At 38.7% G+C, this 19212-nt stretch overlaps 1 protein-coding gene across 4 annotated transcripts in view; it reads right to left on the bottom strand.

Annotated features, from left to right (window-relative positions):
• LOC131144065 (telomerase reverse transcriptase) overlaps positions 1-19212 on the bottom strand; it is a 120606-nt gene that overhangs the window by 10510 nt on the left and 90884 nt on the right. For 3 of the 4 annotated variants that reach the window (XM_058092434.1, XM_058092433.1, XM_058092437.1), the window contains 3 exons: positions 12767-13299; positions 6715-6987; positions 6091-6502 (listed from right to left, as the gene is read on the bottom strand). In XM_058092434.1, coding sequence (XP_057948417.1) covers positions 6229-6502; positions 6715-6987; positions 12767-13299 — 1080 coding nt within the window. In that variant the 3' untranslated portion in view covers positions 6091-6228. Of the gene's footprint in view, positions 1-6090; positions 6503-6714; positions 6988-12766; positions 13300-19212 lie in introns of those variants that run through there. The other variant, XM_058092436.1, reaches the window with a different exon arrangement.

The raw sequence follows: 19212 nt of genomic DNA, 5'->3' as shown, positions 1-19212 counted from the left end.
ACTTTCACTGAGCTTTTAGCATATGTTGACAATTAATTTTTTGCTTCTATTAAGCCATTACGCATAGTTCTAGTGGTGAATATGTCTACTGAGTTTCGGGCATTTTTGGCTTCTAAAGGTATCATTCATCAACGTTCATGTCCCACTACTCCCCAACAAAATGGAGTACCTAAACGCAAAAATCATCATCTCCTAGATGTGGTACGTATTCTCTTGTTAGAATCTTCTGTTCCATCCTTGTTCTGGGTCGAGGCTCTGAAAACTGCTACTTGATTAATCGTTTACCTTCTCAAGTCCTACTCATGGAGTCTCCGTATTTTCGCTTATTTGCTAAGCAACCTAGTTACGATAACCTCCATACCTTTGGTTGTGTATGTTTTGTTCATTTACCTCCTTATGAGCGACATAAATTATCTACTCAATCTGTTTGACGTGCATTCTTGGGATATAATGTGCGTCAAAATGGATTTGTTTGCTATGATCCTACATTACATCATTCATGCATTTCAAAGAATGTTATTTTCTTTGAAAATCAACATTTCTTTCCTGTGTCCTCTGTACCATCCTCTTCTACTATGATTCTCCTCCCCTTTGAGGAGCAGGTCTCGAATCCTCATCAAGTCAGTTCTCGTTTTAAACGAGGTATTGTGTATATGCGACGCTCCCACCCATAGTCTCTTTCGGTGGTTCATCCGATATCTGATCCTACCACGCTCTAGATTCAGTCAGTTGCAGCACCTCCAGAGCCTTTGGCACATCGCTCTCCTTGAATGTTTGTACCCCCGGATAGATATGGGTTTCCCTATTCCAGTTCTGGAAATTCTGTTTCAGCTCTTACTGCTGCATTGTCCAATTTAGATATTCCCACATCCTACTCACACGCTGCCAAGCATAATTGTTGGTGACAAGCTACGCAAGAAGAAATTGCTGCTCTAGAGGCCAATCACACCTTGGACATTGAGGCTTGTCCTCCCACCATTGTTCCTCTAGGTTGTAAATGGGTTTACTCAGTCAAGGTCCAATCTAACGTAAGTCTGGATTGTTACAAAGCTCGCCTTGTTGCACTTGGGAATAATCAGGAATATGGTGTCAATTATGAAAAGACCTTTGCTCCTGTGGCTAAGACGACTACTATTCGTACGATTCTGGCTATTGCTGCTTCCATTGATTGGCCACTACATCAAATGGATGTCAAGAATGCTTTTTTTCACGGGGATCTTAAAGAGTGTATTTATATGAAGCCACCCCCGGGCTTGTTTCCCTCTCCGACTTCACATGTGTGTAAGCTTCGTCACTCTCTTTATGGTCTCAAACAAGCTCTGAGGGCTTGGTTTGATAAGATCTGCACCACTTTATTACAATTTTCATTCAGGCAGAGCAAGTATGACACTATTGTTTCTTCAGAAATAAGACATTGGTATTATCGTTCTTTTGGTTTATGTTGATGATATTGTGATTACTGGTTCCGATTCTGCTTTACTTGCTCAGCTTAAGACTCGTCTCTCAAAGTCCTTTCATATAAAAGATCTTGGGTCTCTCACCACATATTTTCTTGGTCTTGAGGTGAATTGTAGTCCCTCTGGTATTTCACTCATCAACATAAGTATGCTAGTGACTTGGTGGCTACAGCTGGCCTTCAAGAGGGTACTTCTGTTGATACTCCCATCGAATTAAATGTCAAGCTTCGCAAAGAGTAGGGTGACTTACTTGCTGATCCCAATTTATACCGGAAGTTGGTGGGTAGTCTTGTCTATCTCACTGTCACTAGACCAGACATTTCTTTTGTTGTACAACAAGTCAGCCAGTTTCTTTAAACTCCTCGTCATCTTCATTTGGCTACTGTCTGTAGGATCATATGCTATGTTGAGAGCACTTCTGCTTGTGGTGTATTCTTCCCTACAGGCATTTCTACTCACCTTGCTGCTTAATGCGATGCTGATTGGACTGGTTGTGCGGATACACGTCGCTCTATCACTGGTTGGTGTGTGTTCTTAGGTGATGCATTGATCTCTTGGAAGAGTAAGAAGCAAGACAGAGTTTCTAAGTCATCAACGGAATTTGAATACCAGGCGATGTCTCTTGCTTGTTCTGAAATTATTTGGCTTTGAGATTTTCTTGCTGAGCTGGATTTTTCTGAGACCAATCCTACACCTCTACATGCCGATAATATGAGTGCTATCCAGATCACGGCCAATCTTGTCTATCATGAGCACACGAAGCATATTGAAGTCGATTGTCACTCTAGCCGTGAAGCATTTGAAGCTCGTCTTATGATTCTTCCACATATTTCCACTGAATTACAAATTGCCGATATCTTCTCCAAGGCTCTCACTCGTCATCGACATTGCTTCCTAAGTAGCAAATTGATGCTTGTTGATCAACCCGCATCAATTTGAGGGGGGCTGTCAACGGAACGACAAACAGCAAAAGATTTTCTTCCTTATTTCAGCCCACAATTATTTCCTTATTTCTCCATTCATTATTTTGTACAGTTGGCATATATTTAGTTTACATGTATAGGGCTAGAATCATGCTAGAACTTATTTACTTTCCACGTATAGCATTCTTGTAAAGTCTATATATAATATACAGAACTCAAGGCCAAACCATTCGACCATTCACACAATATTTTGACAATATAAGTACCATTATGAAAAATTATAAATTACACATTACAAATTACACTTATGCAATCATCAACCACATTATATGGTCCAAAAACAAAAGAAAGAGAAAAAAAACAAAAAAACAAAAAAAAAACAAAACAACAACAACCACCCAAGGGCATGGCTAGTCAAAGTTTGAGATTAAGTGGCGAATTGGTGATGACTTTAACGAGGGAATTTGGTGGCTAGAAGATCCAACAGTGGCCAGAATATCCGACAATGTGAAGGATAGGCAGTGGTGCTAGGGCCCCAAAGTCCAACCACTCATGCCATTTTGGCGGAATGAAATGAAAATTTTGAATGGACAGCATGGCGAAATCAAGTAGTAAATTCAATTAAATTCCATTCCATTCCATTCCTATGTGCCATACATGCAGTCAATGTAAAAGATCACCTTGACTCTTAGTATCCTTGCTATGTGAGAAAGTGCCAAATGGTGTCTCACCCCTATCCCTAAAAATAAATTAATTGATTTCCGACAAATGTTGGATATCTATGAAGAAGTATTGGGCAGGTGTTGGTATCCGAAACATGTCAAATATGGATGCTTTAGGCTTCCAAAAGTGTCCATGTTTCCTAGGTTTTGTACTAAGCTTGAACTGTTCTAAATACTCAATTATTTTAATTATTTAATATCTGAATAGCATTATTCTTTCATTTTAACCTTCTCAACTTTCAAGAGCATAAATGTTCGATAAAATTAATAGGAAATTACGTAAATCAAAGTTTTTAATTTAGTATTAATAATATTTTATTTTTCATATATTTGATTCATAATTGAAAATAAAAATAATATAATTTAGTTTTTGAAAACAATAAAATTTATTATTTTAATTTTAACCACTTTGGTCTTGGGTTTTTTCATTTTCATTTTTTTATAAGTGATAAAATTGAAAAAGAACTTTGAATTTGCCACTAATTGAATAGACATGTTTCAATGTCTGTTCGATCATACGAATTTTTAAAAAATTCAAGACTGCCACCAAACGCTCGGATGTTTGACTTATTCGCTTATTTAGTGAACCAGAAACACATAGCCTCTATGGGAAGGCCATTTAGATGGAAATAAACGCCCCCATATTACTAAAATATTTATAGACATGATACAAAAGGAAAAGGAAGAAAACCTTAATTTCCAATTCTTACATTTTCTCCAAAATCTAAACAACAACAACAATCAAGCCTTAAGTCCCATTTCACGGGGTTGGTAGATCAATCATTTTCTACCAGTTTACATGATCTTGGGCAATATGCTCTAACAAGTTTAGGGCTGCTAAATCCCTACTATCTCACTCCAAATATTCCCCTATTCCTTCTAGCCACTCAAACTACCTAGATCACTCCTCTTCAATTGTCAATTATTTGACCAGAGTTGCAAATGTCCAAACCAACTCAGCATCCTTTATCTTGCTATGCCTAGCTTGCCAAGAATGTGTCCGTACCTTAATTTACGTTTCATGTCATACCACTCATCAAACTTATCATTCTTATTTTGGCAACTTTTACTTCTTGGATATGTTATTTTTTAGTTGTCCAACAGTTTGATCCATCTAGCAAACCCAACTTTCCTATTAATTTTTAGGGTATTCTTCCATCTTATAAGATAAGTGAAATACTTCATTTTACCTAGCTTGCTCTCTGGCTCTCCTCTCTAGGCCTTTCCAAACCATTACTTGTGCACAACAAAGCTCTCCTCCCTTCTCAAGACCCACCTCCACTTCAATCATATGATGAATAGCGATGGAATATATAACCCAATAATGGAGGAATACTAGATGATAGGCAAACTATAGATGCAGTGGGAAGAGCTTGATACTGTAGGAACTATGAATACTTATGCTCTAGAACAAACACAATATGCTATTCCCCACTTGACAAACGCAGATGAGTGGAATTTGTGGTGGTTGCGTTGGCAATGTGTGATGATTTACATGAAGATCCCTCATCCAACACTGCTCAACTGCATGACCTCCTTATCCACAATGAATGCATTTGTGTTGGGGGCCTCTACCATGTCCATCCCTTCTAACACTACCACTCAAACCACCTTGAGAACTTTTGCAGCTATTGGTTGAAAACTAAAATCACCTTGTGTAGCAAAAGCAATTTTCCTGGAGCCACAAGTTGAAACATTGGATGAGGACCTACGGAACAAATGTTGTAGGAAGCATAAAGAATGCGAGACTAAACATTAGCAAAGGATGGTAACTCTGCACTACCATGATTTTGGAACTGAACAGCCTCATTTAGGTTTCAAGCTTGCTACTACACAAGGGACTATCATTTGCTCCCTCTGTTTTTGCATCCCACAACCACTAGCAACTAGAGGTCCACAATGTTGAGTTCCTCATGGATGCACTTCATCTTTACTACTCCATGGCACTCCTATCTCAATTTTGTAACTCAAAAGTACTTTGAGGATAGATCATACATGCACATAATGTTACTAGAATATAAGAGCATAACATAATCCCAAATCTCCTTGAATTCATCCAGATGTATGAACATCCTAAGGTTCCATCAAGTTTCACAATAGAGAGACCATCAATGCATCTCCTTAATCCCATACTTCTTTCCCTTTGTCATTATAGGGCCCAAATTGAAACAAGTTTTTGGATTTGCCTAAGGTTGTTATCTGCAGTAGGTGATGAAAGGAACATTCTTCTAAGTTTAATGGACTCCATTTCAGGACTCACAAACAAGACCAATAAGGATCATGGTTTTGGAACAACCACAAACAAGTCACAAAAAAACTGGAATACATTCCCACAGCCACAATGAATTCAGTTACCACTGGCATACGACTCTAAAACAGTACCAAACAATCATTAACCAAGTGCTGCAAACAAAAAAAAGGTTGGATTTTGAACAAAAAAAAACACTACTAACAATATGATATTATCGAGTATAGTGGGATTCAAGGCATGAGGGAAGAGATTCAAACAAAAACAATGCATAAGAAAGCCTCACATGCTGATGGAAGCCACGAAGCATTGGTGCAGTCACCCTTTGACCAGTGCGTGTGGGTGTGTGGCTGGTCCTTCCGATGGAATTTGAGCAGGTTACCAATCAGAAATGTTTGTGACTCTGCGGGGTTGGTTCTGCAAAAATGTAAAGGGATTCTTGTGGTTTTGTTAGAAACATCCAGGAGTTTCCTGGTGACTGTTGTCTTTTTTGGCAACTTCTAGAGTTGTTTCGACTTTTTCTGGTGTGCATGACCTTCCTACAGTAGCAGGCACGAAGAGGGTAATGACATTTAAGTTTTAGTTTGGCAATGGCTACGACACTTAGGGTTTAGGTTGGATCATGCTCTGGTACCATTTGAACTACTGTATAAATGGTAAGGCCTAATCACAATGATTGGTCTCTCCCTCTATTTATAATATATATCAAGAAGCAATCCAAAATGTGTCACAACAGCGGAAACAAATAAAAGCTTTCTACTGCACAATGAAACTTGAATTAAAAATCTGTGGGAGGTTGAATAACAAATATTGATGAGGCAACAAAAATAAATAAAATCATTCAGCATACTTCGCAATGTTCACACACCTCTTTAGCTCTAATACTTGATTCTCCAAATTAAGGATGAATGTGAATCATCAACAGCATACTTCAGAGGAGATGACAAACTCCCTGCTTTGTTATAAACCGATAACTTATACCTCAATAAAGAAAGCAATTTTTTATGCCGCGACTGTTTTCTCTTAAGGACAGAGATATAAGCATTTAATCCAAGCCACTCAACTTCCCCCTTTTCCAATTGAAGTATTGGGCGAAAACTAGAACCATGATCCACAGCAAACACTCTTTTCTTTATGTGCTTGTGCATATACCTAACAACCATCAGACCAAACAGAATATGAAACAGGAAAAATATATTAAAAAACAGTACTATTGCTGAATTTTTTATATTTGACTCCACACTGAATGAATCAAGATAGTTTTAATAAGAAAATACAAAAAATATTGCTTGCATGCATTTGAGCTTAACAGTAACTAGTTATGGCAAAGCAACAGCAGAAAATTACATCCTTATGGACCTTACCTCAAAGATCTGGATATAATATCCAAATAAGATCTTGTGTGAACACTACAAAATTTTGACAAGTTGCAGACATAGCTATGGAATTTCATTGCGCATAACAAGAAAGCTTGATATACATTTAGTCTGACAACAGCTGCTGAATTGATATTTGAATCATAGAATATGGGATGGCATTTAGGCCGCATAACATCAAACATCCTTTCCCTCAAACAATCAACAGGTTTTCCATGCCAGCGAACAGTTAGAGTTGTACTTAAATGGTTATCAAGATACCTGCTTAGAAAAAATAAAACATGTAATTTTAGTCATAACTAGAAAATGCGCACTATGCATGGCATTCATGGCCAAATAACTGATACATTAAAATGGAAAAAGAAAACTATAATTTCTCCTAGATATTACAGAATGGCGGAGGAGGGTTCATGCAGCCAATCCCACCTAGTGAGACTAAAGGCTTGGTGGTTGTTATTGTATTGGTATTTTGATGCGGCATGCAAACAAGACCAACTTTAGTTTCCTAATCTTCATTGCCACCTAAACCTTGTTCTTGTCCTCCAACCATGATTAAAGGCAGCGCTGACCATGGCTGAACTATCACAGAAAGTAGCTTGAGAAAAAGATAGAACATATTTGGCGATCCACGAGATTCTAGCATATGCTTCATTCATGGTTGGTATGGATTCACCAGCAAGAATCTGTTCACAAATGGGTTGAGCATCAGCACACAACCTGGGCAGAAACTTGTCAGAGAGGAACTCTGCCCGTTATCTCTTTGTCATCCCAACGTTAGAACTAGCTAATTAATAGATTTCTAGTTCCTCCCACACATGTTTTAGAGTGCAATAACACTCACTGATGGACAGAACAACTTAGTCTTATTTGAAGAAGATCATATACAGGTTAAAAACATGGGTTTGATTTTTATCTAGTGAGAAGCTTTCACAATACGGCCTCGGCTGTTTTGTGAAACAAAACATCTGCAGTAAGTTGTGGCTCCATGCTATTCTACATCTATTCCAGAATCACACGAGCAATATGTGATTCTTTCATCCAATCTTCATAATCCTTGCAGTCTAAGGAAAGAGGAGAATGCATAAGACACTGTGATTTCCCTATTGCATTAATATACATGCGCTTCAGCTGAGATCACAAATAGTTGGAGGATCCAATCAAATTCATGGCTGTCAATTGTAAATTAATAATGTCAGCCGAAGCTCTATTAGTAGAGGCCATCAGAACCACTCCCAATACATTATGACCAGCACATAAGTATCAGCAATGAACACAATAATGTAGAATCAAGCAGCAAGCAATAGCACAGACAGCACTCCAGAACTTAAGACATAACCACAACCACAGAAGTTAGACTACCTTAGGAGGGATCTCAACATAAATAGTCTGTCACTCATACTATCAAAGTTGTCTTCAACCACATGACAAAGTAGACCACACCTTGACCACACAGAACAGGGCAAACCACAATGGAGCACGAGAAACTTAAACAGCAGTGCAGGCACTCAATCAACTTGGCAGCAGCAAGAACCATATGAGACATGAAAATGGCGAACATACATCTAACAGTATCATCAGTCGACCACCAGTTAGAGGAAAAATCAGAACAGAAGTAGCAGTACGGCAGAAGCAGTAGGTTGCTTTCTTTACATGAGCAAACTGCCACAAACCACACAGCACCCAAAAGAGTTACTCATGGCTGAGGAGAATAAGAAACCCTAAACAACTCTTAAACCCTACTAACTGGTGCCTCTCTTAGTTCTTTACGAAAATGGCACGCCATATTCACTGGAATGGGTATAGGAATCGAACTATCAACCACAGAAGCTGAAACAATTGGGTTAGAACCTACAAGAGTAGCTAGGCCCCTCCAAAACCTGACTCTCACCTAAGCACAGAGTTCCCCATAGGAATAATACAATGCTTAACTGGTAAAGATGCATCACAGTACAGTCGTGTATCCCCCTCTTATCTATTCGCTGCAACTTGGATTGACCATTGCTTTGTACCTCCCTGTAACAATCAAAACTGTCACATCTCAACGTATCAAGAACAAATCCTCTTCCACGAAATTATAAGATTCAAAGGAGGCATCATCCTCTTCATCTTCTTGCTTGGACAAAGGCTCCAACTTATTGAACACCTGAATCTCCTTCCCCTCCAGCTTCGGGTGATCCCTGGCAACCCCCATTATTGTCTTTGCCCTTGTATAAACTTCCAAAAGTCGATGTAGAACGCTCTAGGGTTGTCTTGAATGCTGACTTCTGACAGATCTATCATCTTTACCAATTTCCTTCAGAACCCCACCATGCTTCCCAAGATCCTTAGGTTGCATCTGCATCACTTTAGATATTGCGACACCTTTTTACTGTGAACTAGAAATCAAGAAAGGCAAATTAAACCTAGCTCTTTCTTTGCAAGCCCGCGAGAATCAAGCAAAGAATTAGGCTAGGTGTTAGGGGTTGACAGTATGACCTCGGTTAAATGCGGAGGAGAGATGTCTTCAATTGCCCTCGCTAGGGATTTTTATACTGGATGTTGAATAACTCAAATGATGGCTTGTGGTTGTCTTATTGATTGAATATAACAACTAGTTCCACATGTTATTAAGTATGAGGGTCGTTTGTCTTCCTGAATTCATTATTGTTGGAACTGATATTTCATGCCTATAATGGCTTTCGAAAACCTCTCGAGTGTTCATGACAGCCGGATAGAATGTATAGTTGTTGGCTGACTTGTCGAGGGAGAGCCTCGATGAGTGCCGTGCGGCCTATTAATTGAGTTTAAATTGATGGTCAGTGACAGTTGGTATCAGAGCACGGCGTGCGGGAACCCGGTGGGCACGAACGCCATGAGTTGGAAAATGAGAATTTAAAATTTTGTAAAACAGAACAATGTGGAGGCATGTAAGGCAAGGGATGATTCAAGAGAAAGGTGTGCCCATTGAGTTTAAGGCCGCCAAAGAGAAAATTGATTTTGAAAATAGAATTATGAAACTTGAGTAAGTCACTCCATGTATGAAAATCCCTGGTATGGAGTAACTGAAAGCCTCAAGAATAGGTTGAAATAGGGTAGGATGCCATCTCCCAACTTATGAAGGAGAAAGAAAAATAGTGCATGCGGTATTTGAAAGGAGGATTGACTAGTTGGAACTCATCGAGGGTGCGATGACATACATAATCCCATGGGGTAGTGCCAAAAGAGCTTGAAAGCCTGCCAGAAAGTATTGAGCTGCCATTTTGAGTAGGATAAAACACATTGTGTGCGTGATGCCATCCATCATCCTAAGGGGTAATGCCAATAGACCTTGAGGCCTCCCTACGGGAAGCAGACCAATAAAGCTTGAGGTCTGCCAGCGAATATTGGAAGCCTTGAGTAGGCTGGAATATATCGAGGGCGTGATGCCATTCATTGTCCCAAAAGGGTAGAGCCAATAGAGCTTGAGGCCTCCCAATGGGAAACAGACCAATAGAGCTTGAGGTCTGTCAGAGAATATTGAGCTGTCGGAAGCCTTGAATAGGTTGAAAGACATCGAGGTTGGATGCAATCCAGAATCCCATGGGTTTGTGCCAATAGAGCTTGAGGCCGCCCTACAGAAGTTAATTGATATCATTGTTTATATTGCGCGTACAAAGGATGGGTAAAGAATCCATGACAATTTGATGGGTAAGTGAGCAGAGGACTTCTAATAAGACTACAGAGAGAAGGTAATGGTTCACATCAAGCACCCAAGAAAGTAAGCAAGGTGCCACACAAAAGTGCAAAAGGGAAGGCAATGTGAACGCTCCATGCTCTGTAAGTCAACATGGTAGAGAAAGGATAATGGTTCACACCAAGCGCCCAAGAAAGTAGGTAGGGTGTCACACCAAACGCAAAAGGGTTGGCAGGGTAAATGATGCATACTTCGGTTGGTATGGCAGAGATAGGATAATGGTTCCTGCCAAGTACCTAGGAAAGTAGGCAGGGTGACACGCCAAACGCACGAAAAGGGTAGGCAGGGCGAACGTTGCACGCTCTGACCAAGTTAAGAAAGATAATTGCAAGCCTCTTATGACTTGAACGATGATATGATACGAGATTCAGTAGATTTCAATACCCCAAAGTTGGTCAGAGGCTTGTAATAGTTGCCATAGTTACCTCACATAGCCGATGAGTTGTATCCTTTTTTCAAATCCTTACCTGTTAGTTGTCATCGTTATCCCGCATAGTCGATGATTGTTACAATGTTCTCCCCCACTGTTCTAGGATGCAGTCATGGTGTCAGTGCTTGCTAATCGAAATGGAGAAGCCTACGATTGTTGTCCTCCTTTTCACATGCATGGTTAGACATTGTTGCAGATGAATGAAGTTGGGAGATTTGCAGGGAGAAATCTAGAATCATTGTGTAACATCTTCGAGATTCTTGGTTGATATTTTAGAGAGAAACAACTGTTAGATTACCACTTTACCTAAAATCTTAAGCTATTAGGTTGTGGGCCAACAATGTATATCAAGCTTTAACAATCCCCTGCACGGCTAGCCCAACAGCACATGGAGAGATAATCACACGATAATATCACCCATTATAGGGAGTACAATAATTTTTCAAGTACCACACAATAAATGCGGGCAACAAGAGTAGAACCCAGGACCTCCTGGTAACCAGCTCTGACTCCATGTGCTGTCAGGTTGCCCATGCAGGGGGAGGGTTAAAGTTTGATATACATTGTTGGCCCACAACCTAACAAGCTTAAGCTTTTAGGTTGGGCCAACAATGTAAACCAAGCTTTAACAATAGCAAGAGAACCTACTGGCTTCTAAACAATTATTTACAAGCAATGTTGGCCTTTAAAAGGCCTTGGTTTTATTTAGAGTTGATTTGGAAACAATTGTGCTCGATGTTTTTCATGCATCATCTTATAGTTATTGTTGGATTACCACTTTACCTAAAAGCTTAATCTATTAGGCTGTGGACAAACAATATATATATATATCAATCTTTAACATTCCAGCACATGTGCAGCCTAATTGCATGTGGAGAGATAAACAAATGATAAATAACAACCATCACAGGGAACAAAATAAATTTTAACCACCACACAATAAAAACAGGCAAGAAGACTAGAACCCAGGACCTCCTTTAAAACATAGCTCTGATACCATGTTAGGTAACCACTTTATCTAAAAGGTTTAGCTGTTAGGCTGTGGGCCAACAATGTATATCATGCTTTAATAGTTATACTACAAATTTTCCTTTTAATTTTAGAGGCATTTAAAATGGCTTACCAAATGCACTTCTCCATTTCAACATACCTAATCCAACTCTACATCACATTTTCTTCAATTTCTCCCCACCCTTTACTTACATGTAACAAATATACCTGTCCTAAGAAATTCTTGACTTTCCAATATAACCTTTTTTTCTTTTTATCCCTCCCAAAAATACTATATTGCATTCCCAATATTTTGTTTTACTTCTGTTTATCTTTAAAACTCTATATTCTAAAGTCTAACTCTGCAGTTCTAACTTAAATTGATTTCATATGGAATTTCATCAATGAAGATACTATCATCCACAAACATGTACACCAATGGAACCTTGTCTTGCATATGTCCAGTAAATATAACAAAATAAAAAAATAATAAATAATTAAATAAATTTGAGAATGCATTTGAAAGATGCTAAATAGTTATTTCCAATTTGCTGCAAAAATGCACATTATAAAAGAAAGAAAAGGGGGTAGGTGTTTAAAAAAAGCCATTTTGAATAAAAAATAAGAAATACTCATATTATTCTTAATAGTGAAAATAATTCCCGAAAATGAAAAACTAAATATAATAATATAATATTAAGTTGCGTAAGGTAGACGAAAGATACACAATATGGACTATTGCAAGAGCACGGACAGTTTCATCATAGTGATAAGCATAGAAACCTATTAAGCAACAGTAAACATAAATTCGGACTCTTCAATGGAGTAAAGAAGCAAAACACAAAATCAACAAATAGATCAACTCAAGCGATTAACACATGTTAAACTGAGAACATTAATGAAGTAACCTTGTGTAGTCCGCTTGAACTTCTAAAGTACAACAATTAATAAGCAGACCACTCCATCGAAGAAATGCCACACCATTTTCCATGGCATAAAACCTATTCGATGGACATTGTGGCAAGTGATCAATATCAAAGTTCAGAGAGAACTTTTTCTCATTCATGCAACAGTTGTATTCTCGGAATCCTCTCTGCATCCTGCAGAAGAAGCTGGCAGCCTGCTTCTTTGAGGTTGATATGAAAAGGAAGTCATCAATAAACCTGAGTAACATATACTTAGATGCAGAAGCATCATGATGACTATAATCTCCATATAACTCTTCCATAGCAGGTTCTCGAGTTTTCTCAAGAAATGGAAATACAACATTCTTTTCCAGATGTCCATAGTAAAATGAACAAAGTAGAGAAGATAAAACACTTCCTTGAGGAATACCAACATTTTGTAGGTAGAAGTTTTTATCTAATTGCAAAACATTGCACTTCACATGCTCCTTCAGAGTAAAAAGAAGTTTTTCCTTCCTTACATTCCAGCTTCGTCCCTGATACATTATAAACACAGGATTAAAAAGAATAATTTTAGCTTCCTCCAGATAGAAGTTCTCTATATTAGTAATACATTAAATCCCAAGCACCAAGAAGAATCTAAAATCCAGGCCTGCTCAGTTCAGGAGAGAACAAGTACATAATCTGATAGGCACAGATTTCACTCAAGCTGAAAGTTTTAAGTCTTCATTCAAGCTGAACAGTTTCAGTGCTACTCTAAGCCTCCCTTTGACAGGAATAAAAATTAACTGAATATTTAAGTCATAAAGCTCAGTAATCTAATTTCAGCTCATCATACAGAAAAACAAGAACAGATGCAGACATGCATTGTGATCGTTTATGACAATTTTATTACATAAAAGCTGATCTTAAACGATTGAATTATTCTCAGATCAATACGATCTTCAATGATTGCAGAGGAAGGAGGAGCCAATGCCAAAATAAATACTGTGCAAAGTTACCAACAGAAAAAAGGATAGAATATATCTTTTAGAGAGTTTATGTCCTTCAATTCAGGTTTTGGTTAGGATTAGGGGAAGACTTTTAAAGGTGTGCAATTTTTTGAGCAATTTGCTGCATGAGGCTGAAATGTAACGCCAGAATCTTGAAAGAGTTTAATCCTGTGACATTGTTTGGTTTTTGGTATTTTTGTTGTTTGGTCTTTGGTATTTTTGTTCTCTTTTGTCTTAAATTCTGATTTCCATGGCTACAAAAGTACAGAAATTTCATGGAAGTTTTGATTTTGATGTCAATTTTGATTTCGAATCTTTGATTTTAAAAAAGAACAAAAACTAGTAGTAGAGCATGGAATTCTTTTACCAAACTTCATACACTATTAAAAGACATAATAATGATGCTAGAACTAAAATATTATAAAATAAATAAATCAAAGAAACTATGACCCATATTAATCATAAGGCCTGACACCCTTACAAAAATTTGGAAAAGCCCCAATATAATAAAAAAAGAAGGCTTATGATCCTCCAAGAAAAAGATAGTATCATCCGCAAACTAAAGGTGTGAGACCATAATCTCCTCCCTACCACTCCTAGACCTTTCACTAAACCTCTATCCACCGCGCTATCAACCGTCCTACTCAATAAATCAGCCACTAATACAAACAAAAACATGGAAAGAGGATCCTCTAGTCTAATCCCCCTCGTAGTCCTAAACTAAGATTTAAGCTCGCCATTCACTATCACCGAAGAATTCACATTAGACATACAACCTTTCATCCATTTATGCCATCTCTCTCCAACCCCAACCCCCCCCCCCCCCCTTTTTTCAAAAGTCTTATCAATAAAGTTCCAACTCACTCTACCGTAAGATTTTTCAAAATCCAACTTAAAATTGAAACCCTTCTTCTTCCTCCTAATATCCTCAACGGTTTCATTCACAACCAAGATGGCATCCACAATATATCTTCCCCCACACTTTAAACACTAGTACTAGACTAATAGGTTTATAATCAAAAGTCTTAATAGACCAACTTTTCTTTGGCACCAAAGTGATAAAAGTAGAATTCATACTCTCACTTAAAGTCCCATTACAAAAGAATTCATTGAAAACCTTCATCAGGTCATTCTTCACTATCGCCCAACAATCTTGACAGAAAGCTAGATTAAAACCATCTGGCCCATGAGCTTTATTTCTCTCCATCCCAAAACTGCAGCCCTAACTTCCTCTTCTTCAAAAGGTCTCTCTAACCAACAATAGACAAAGGATCCCACTCTAATCCTTCCACCATTAGTCTACTCTCATCTTCCTCAATATACAAATTATAACAAAAATCAATGATCTCACTAGCAATTCTCCCTATCAACCTCCATCTCCCTAATCAAACTCTTTCTCAGTTTTCCACTAGCTATAGAAAAAAGGGCAACCATGCACAAAGCTCCCACGTATGCGGGGTCCGGGGAAGGGGCAGACCCCAATGGATTTATAGTACGCAGTCTTACCTTACATTTTTGCAAGAGGTTGTTTCCACACCTCGAACCCATGACCTCCAGGTCACACGGTGACAACCTTACCGTTGCAACTAGCTTCTCATTCCTTAAAGATTAGCTCTTCCAATTCGTTTTTCAAAGATTCTTCTAGCATCTTCCTCCCTTGAAAGGGCCACTCCTTTCCTTCCTTTCTATCTATCTCTTCCAATTCTCCTATAATTAGACTCTTCAAACCTAATATCTCCGAACACCTCCCTACGCCACACTTTCAGTGTTTCTTTCAACCTCTTCAATTTCTTCGTAAATCTAAGCCCCTCCTAACACATTTCCACATCCTCACTCCTAGAATCCTTACCAAGGTTTAATAGGAGCCATAATCTAACCACATATTTTCGAACCTAAAAGGACTAGGGCCCTAAGGAACCTGCCTAAATTCCAAGAAGATAGGAAAATGATCGGATGTGGATTTAGGCAACACTAGTTGAGAAAGATTAGGAAAATCCTCCTCCCAAACGTCGGAAAACAAGAATTTACCAATTCAACATGCCACCTCCCTAGCCCACTCACTAACCACGTAAACTTAGCATTGTCCAAGCGAAGACACCTCAACCCACAATCCTTAATAATCAAATCAAACTTCTACATAAATGCACACACCTTACAACCCCCCTTCTTTTCCCAAGGGAACCTAACTGCATTAAAATCACCACCCGCAATCCACCTAGGCGAGCATAAGCTTGAAAAAAATTAAAGCTCATCCCAAAAAGGGCCCCTTAGAGCAAGTTTAGAAAGGCTTTACACAGAGGAAAGGAAACCCACTAATATTTTCTAGTAAGATAGAAAAAGAGAGAAAAAAAAAACCCACTAAACTATCCACTCTGGTAATAGACCGAGTATCCCACAACACAAGAATGTCACCTGCTGATCCCCGAGAGGATACAAAAATCCAATCCTTACACCACCCTTCCCAAATCTAACTACCCCCTAATCAACTAACTCAAGCTTAATCTCCTGGATTAAGACAACATTGGGAGAATTCCTAGCATAACCTTCCTAATCAAACTCCTTGTCCTAACATCCCCTAGACCCCTAACATTCTAACTAACTATCTTCATAACCTAACAATTTACCCCCTATCTCGGTACCCTTTCTGCCCCCACAGTCGATGGAAGAAACCAAATTCTTTAATTCTTTTTTAACCCTTTTTCCCCCTCTCTTATAGGTTTTTGGACTCATCCCCAACTTGACCTCAACTCCAAAAGGACTTACTAATTTCAACCCCATATCATTTAAGAGCTCATTTGGGTCTCTATAATCACTCTCACTAGCCTTTAAGCCAACACTAGAGGCACTTCCTCCATCAATTCCCTCATTGTGCAATAAAGAATCAAAAGGAAAAAAAAAAGACTAAACAAGAAGAGGAAGAATACCTTTTCCAAGTTTTAAAGAATTCAAATCGCCCACTGGAACTGCTTTCTCTTCGTCATTACCCCTCCTGACATCAAAAGGACTAACAATGACATCAAAATTATAAAGAATAGGCATGAGAATAAAGGGCAAAAACCCCTCCTCAATCAATGTGGTGATTTAGTCTGACTTGTGCTTAACAAAACCTTCTAAACTCTTGCCCAATATCAGAGGACAATAACAAATTCTCCTCTTCTATAAGTTGAGGTACTTGTAGTGGTTTTTTACTTCATATTATATCTTCGTCTCTTTCATTAAAACATAGATCTTAGCAAGCTCTTCCCAATTATTATCTCCTCCCATCCCTTCGCACTTCACAACTAATCGATTAGCAAGTCGAAATCAGAATCACAAAAATTGCATAAGTTATCCTCTGCATCTAAGCACCCCTCATCCTCACTAAACTTGCCACTTGTGTTCCTTCAAATTCAACTGAATACGACCCCTTGTTGCTGCTTTGATCAGTTGTGAAGAAGGTACTACCCTATTTTTACATAGTAGAATTAATTACCTATTCATCTAGACTATTCCTCTAAGGAGGTTCGCCATCTAAAAGCTCTACACCCCCTTCGACTATATCACCCTTCTCTACCCGTGTCGTTGGATCGCAGATTAATCAAGGCCCACATGCCTTCACCTTTGAGATATAAGCCTCCTTGACTGAGCTCATCTACTCCTCAATTTCCTTCGTAAATCACCCCCAATGAGTTGACAATCTAGAGGAATTTCTCTTTCTTTAGTAGAATATCAGAAAATTTTATCCCAAAAAACGTTGAAATTTGAAAGACCAAAGGCTCAAGGCGATTTACTCAAAAGATTTTTCATTTGACCCTAACTGAGGAAGGTCCTCCCCATCTAAATGCCTTCCTTGAATCTCTATTTGAATCCTCTCCCGCTAGGTCTACCATGAGTTAGAAGGAGGAATAGCAAGACTCGTAGATACATTGTAAATAGTTGTTGATGGGCAAAGATGACTTGCTGAGGGAAGATGAGACTACCTACTGAGAAGGATTTCTGGCGACTGAAACAATGAGGGATTTCTGGTGGTCGAAGGCTTTTCTAGAAGTGTGAAGGAATTAGGGTTAACTAAGTTTTGTTAGTGTTTGCGATTGATTCAGGGTTTCCGATGACAAACAGTTTCAACTAGAAGGAATTAGGAAAAAAGGAAAGAAAGCATCCCTCCATGCTTGCATTCTTGAAGGGATCGAGACTAAAGCATCGCAAGAGCATTTTTTAACCTAGTCGGTGTCCTCAATTTTCATTTATTCAACTAGTGTTTTGGGTATGCAAAGGGAAAAGGATTAGAAACTTGTATAGAATTGAATCCTAATAGGGAAGGATTTTAAGCTTGTTGTTTCTAATTACTAGATAGCTACATGTAAGTTCTCCTAGAGTTTCATAGCTGCATAATTTTTTTTTAGTTGAGAAATTTTCATATGATAGATATTGATTTCCTTAGGATTAAAGTTTTACTTGCTACGACATAGCTTTTGTGTGCGTATATTGAATTGCTATTATGTGAAACAGCGGGCAGCATGGCATTGTTTGTGGCTGTGATCTAGTGATTTAAGTAGGTAGGGATTGTGTCTCACTTGGGTGAAAGGCCCTAAACTTGCGGAGGGTGTTTTTGCGTTAAGTGGTGATTGGCCAAGCTGGAAATTGGCACTTGTTTGAGACAAAAAATGCACTTGGTTGGGACAGCACTATTGTTGAAAACAATGTTGAAATGCATACTACTAGAATGTTTTGTGATGGTGACTTTAGATGAAGAGATTGCTTAGAATAGTGTGTTCATGCATATTGATTAGAATAGTGTGTTAATGCACCATATGATTATGCATGCATATAAGAAATCGTATCTTAGAGTATTTAAATCCTTATTTAAATAAGGGGTAATTAAAAATGTCTATTGAGCTTGTTGTTGCTCACCCTACTCCTTACCAATATTAGGTTTGAACTAAAGGAGAGCCCCACTTATTAAGTTTTCCAAGAGGTCTGCCATTTTGACATGTACTACAGGTTGCAGGAAGATACTAGAGATGCCAAGTGTCACAGTCTCAGACCCAACTCCAATGAGGTATTGTCCGCTCTAGCCCATTGGCCTTACGGTTTTGTCCTATAAAAGGCGGCCCACATATTTGGAGTATGAACCAACCTTATAAGCCTACAATCTTCCTAGTACACATTCGATGTGGGAACGTGACATGCTCTCTTGTCCAATCTCTAACTCCCTCATCAAAGTGGCCCACACCTCTGTGTAGGATCCACCCACAAGATGGTACCCTCAAGGTGGCTCTGATAGCAAATATAGTGGTCTCGGGACCAATTCTGGAGAGGTATTGTCCGCTCTAGCCCACTAGCCTTACAGTTTGGTCCTATAAAAGGCGTCTCACATATCTGGAGTATGAACCAACACCATAAGCCCAAGATCTTCCCAGTACACATCCGATGAAGGACACTGATATTAAGCATGTATTTCATCGGCAGATAAGTATT

The sequence above is a fragment of the Malania oleifera genome, chromosome 12, assembly GCF_029873635.1.
Source record: "Malania oleifera isolate guangnan ecotype guangnan chromosome 12, ASM2987363v1, whole genome shotgun sequence".
Taxonomy (NCBI): domain Eukaryota; kingdom Viridiplantae; phylum Streptophyta; class Magnoliopsida; order Santalales; family Ximeniaceae; genus Malania; species Malania oleifera.
The sequence above is the reverse complement of the archived record's forward strand: the minus strand, read 5'-3'. Positions and strand labels throughout refer to the sequence as shown.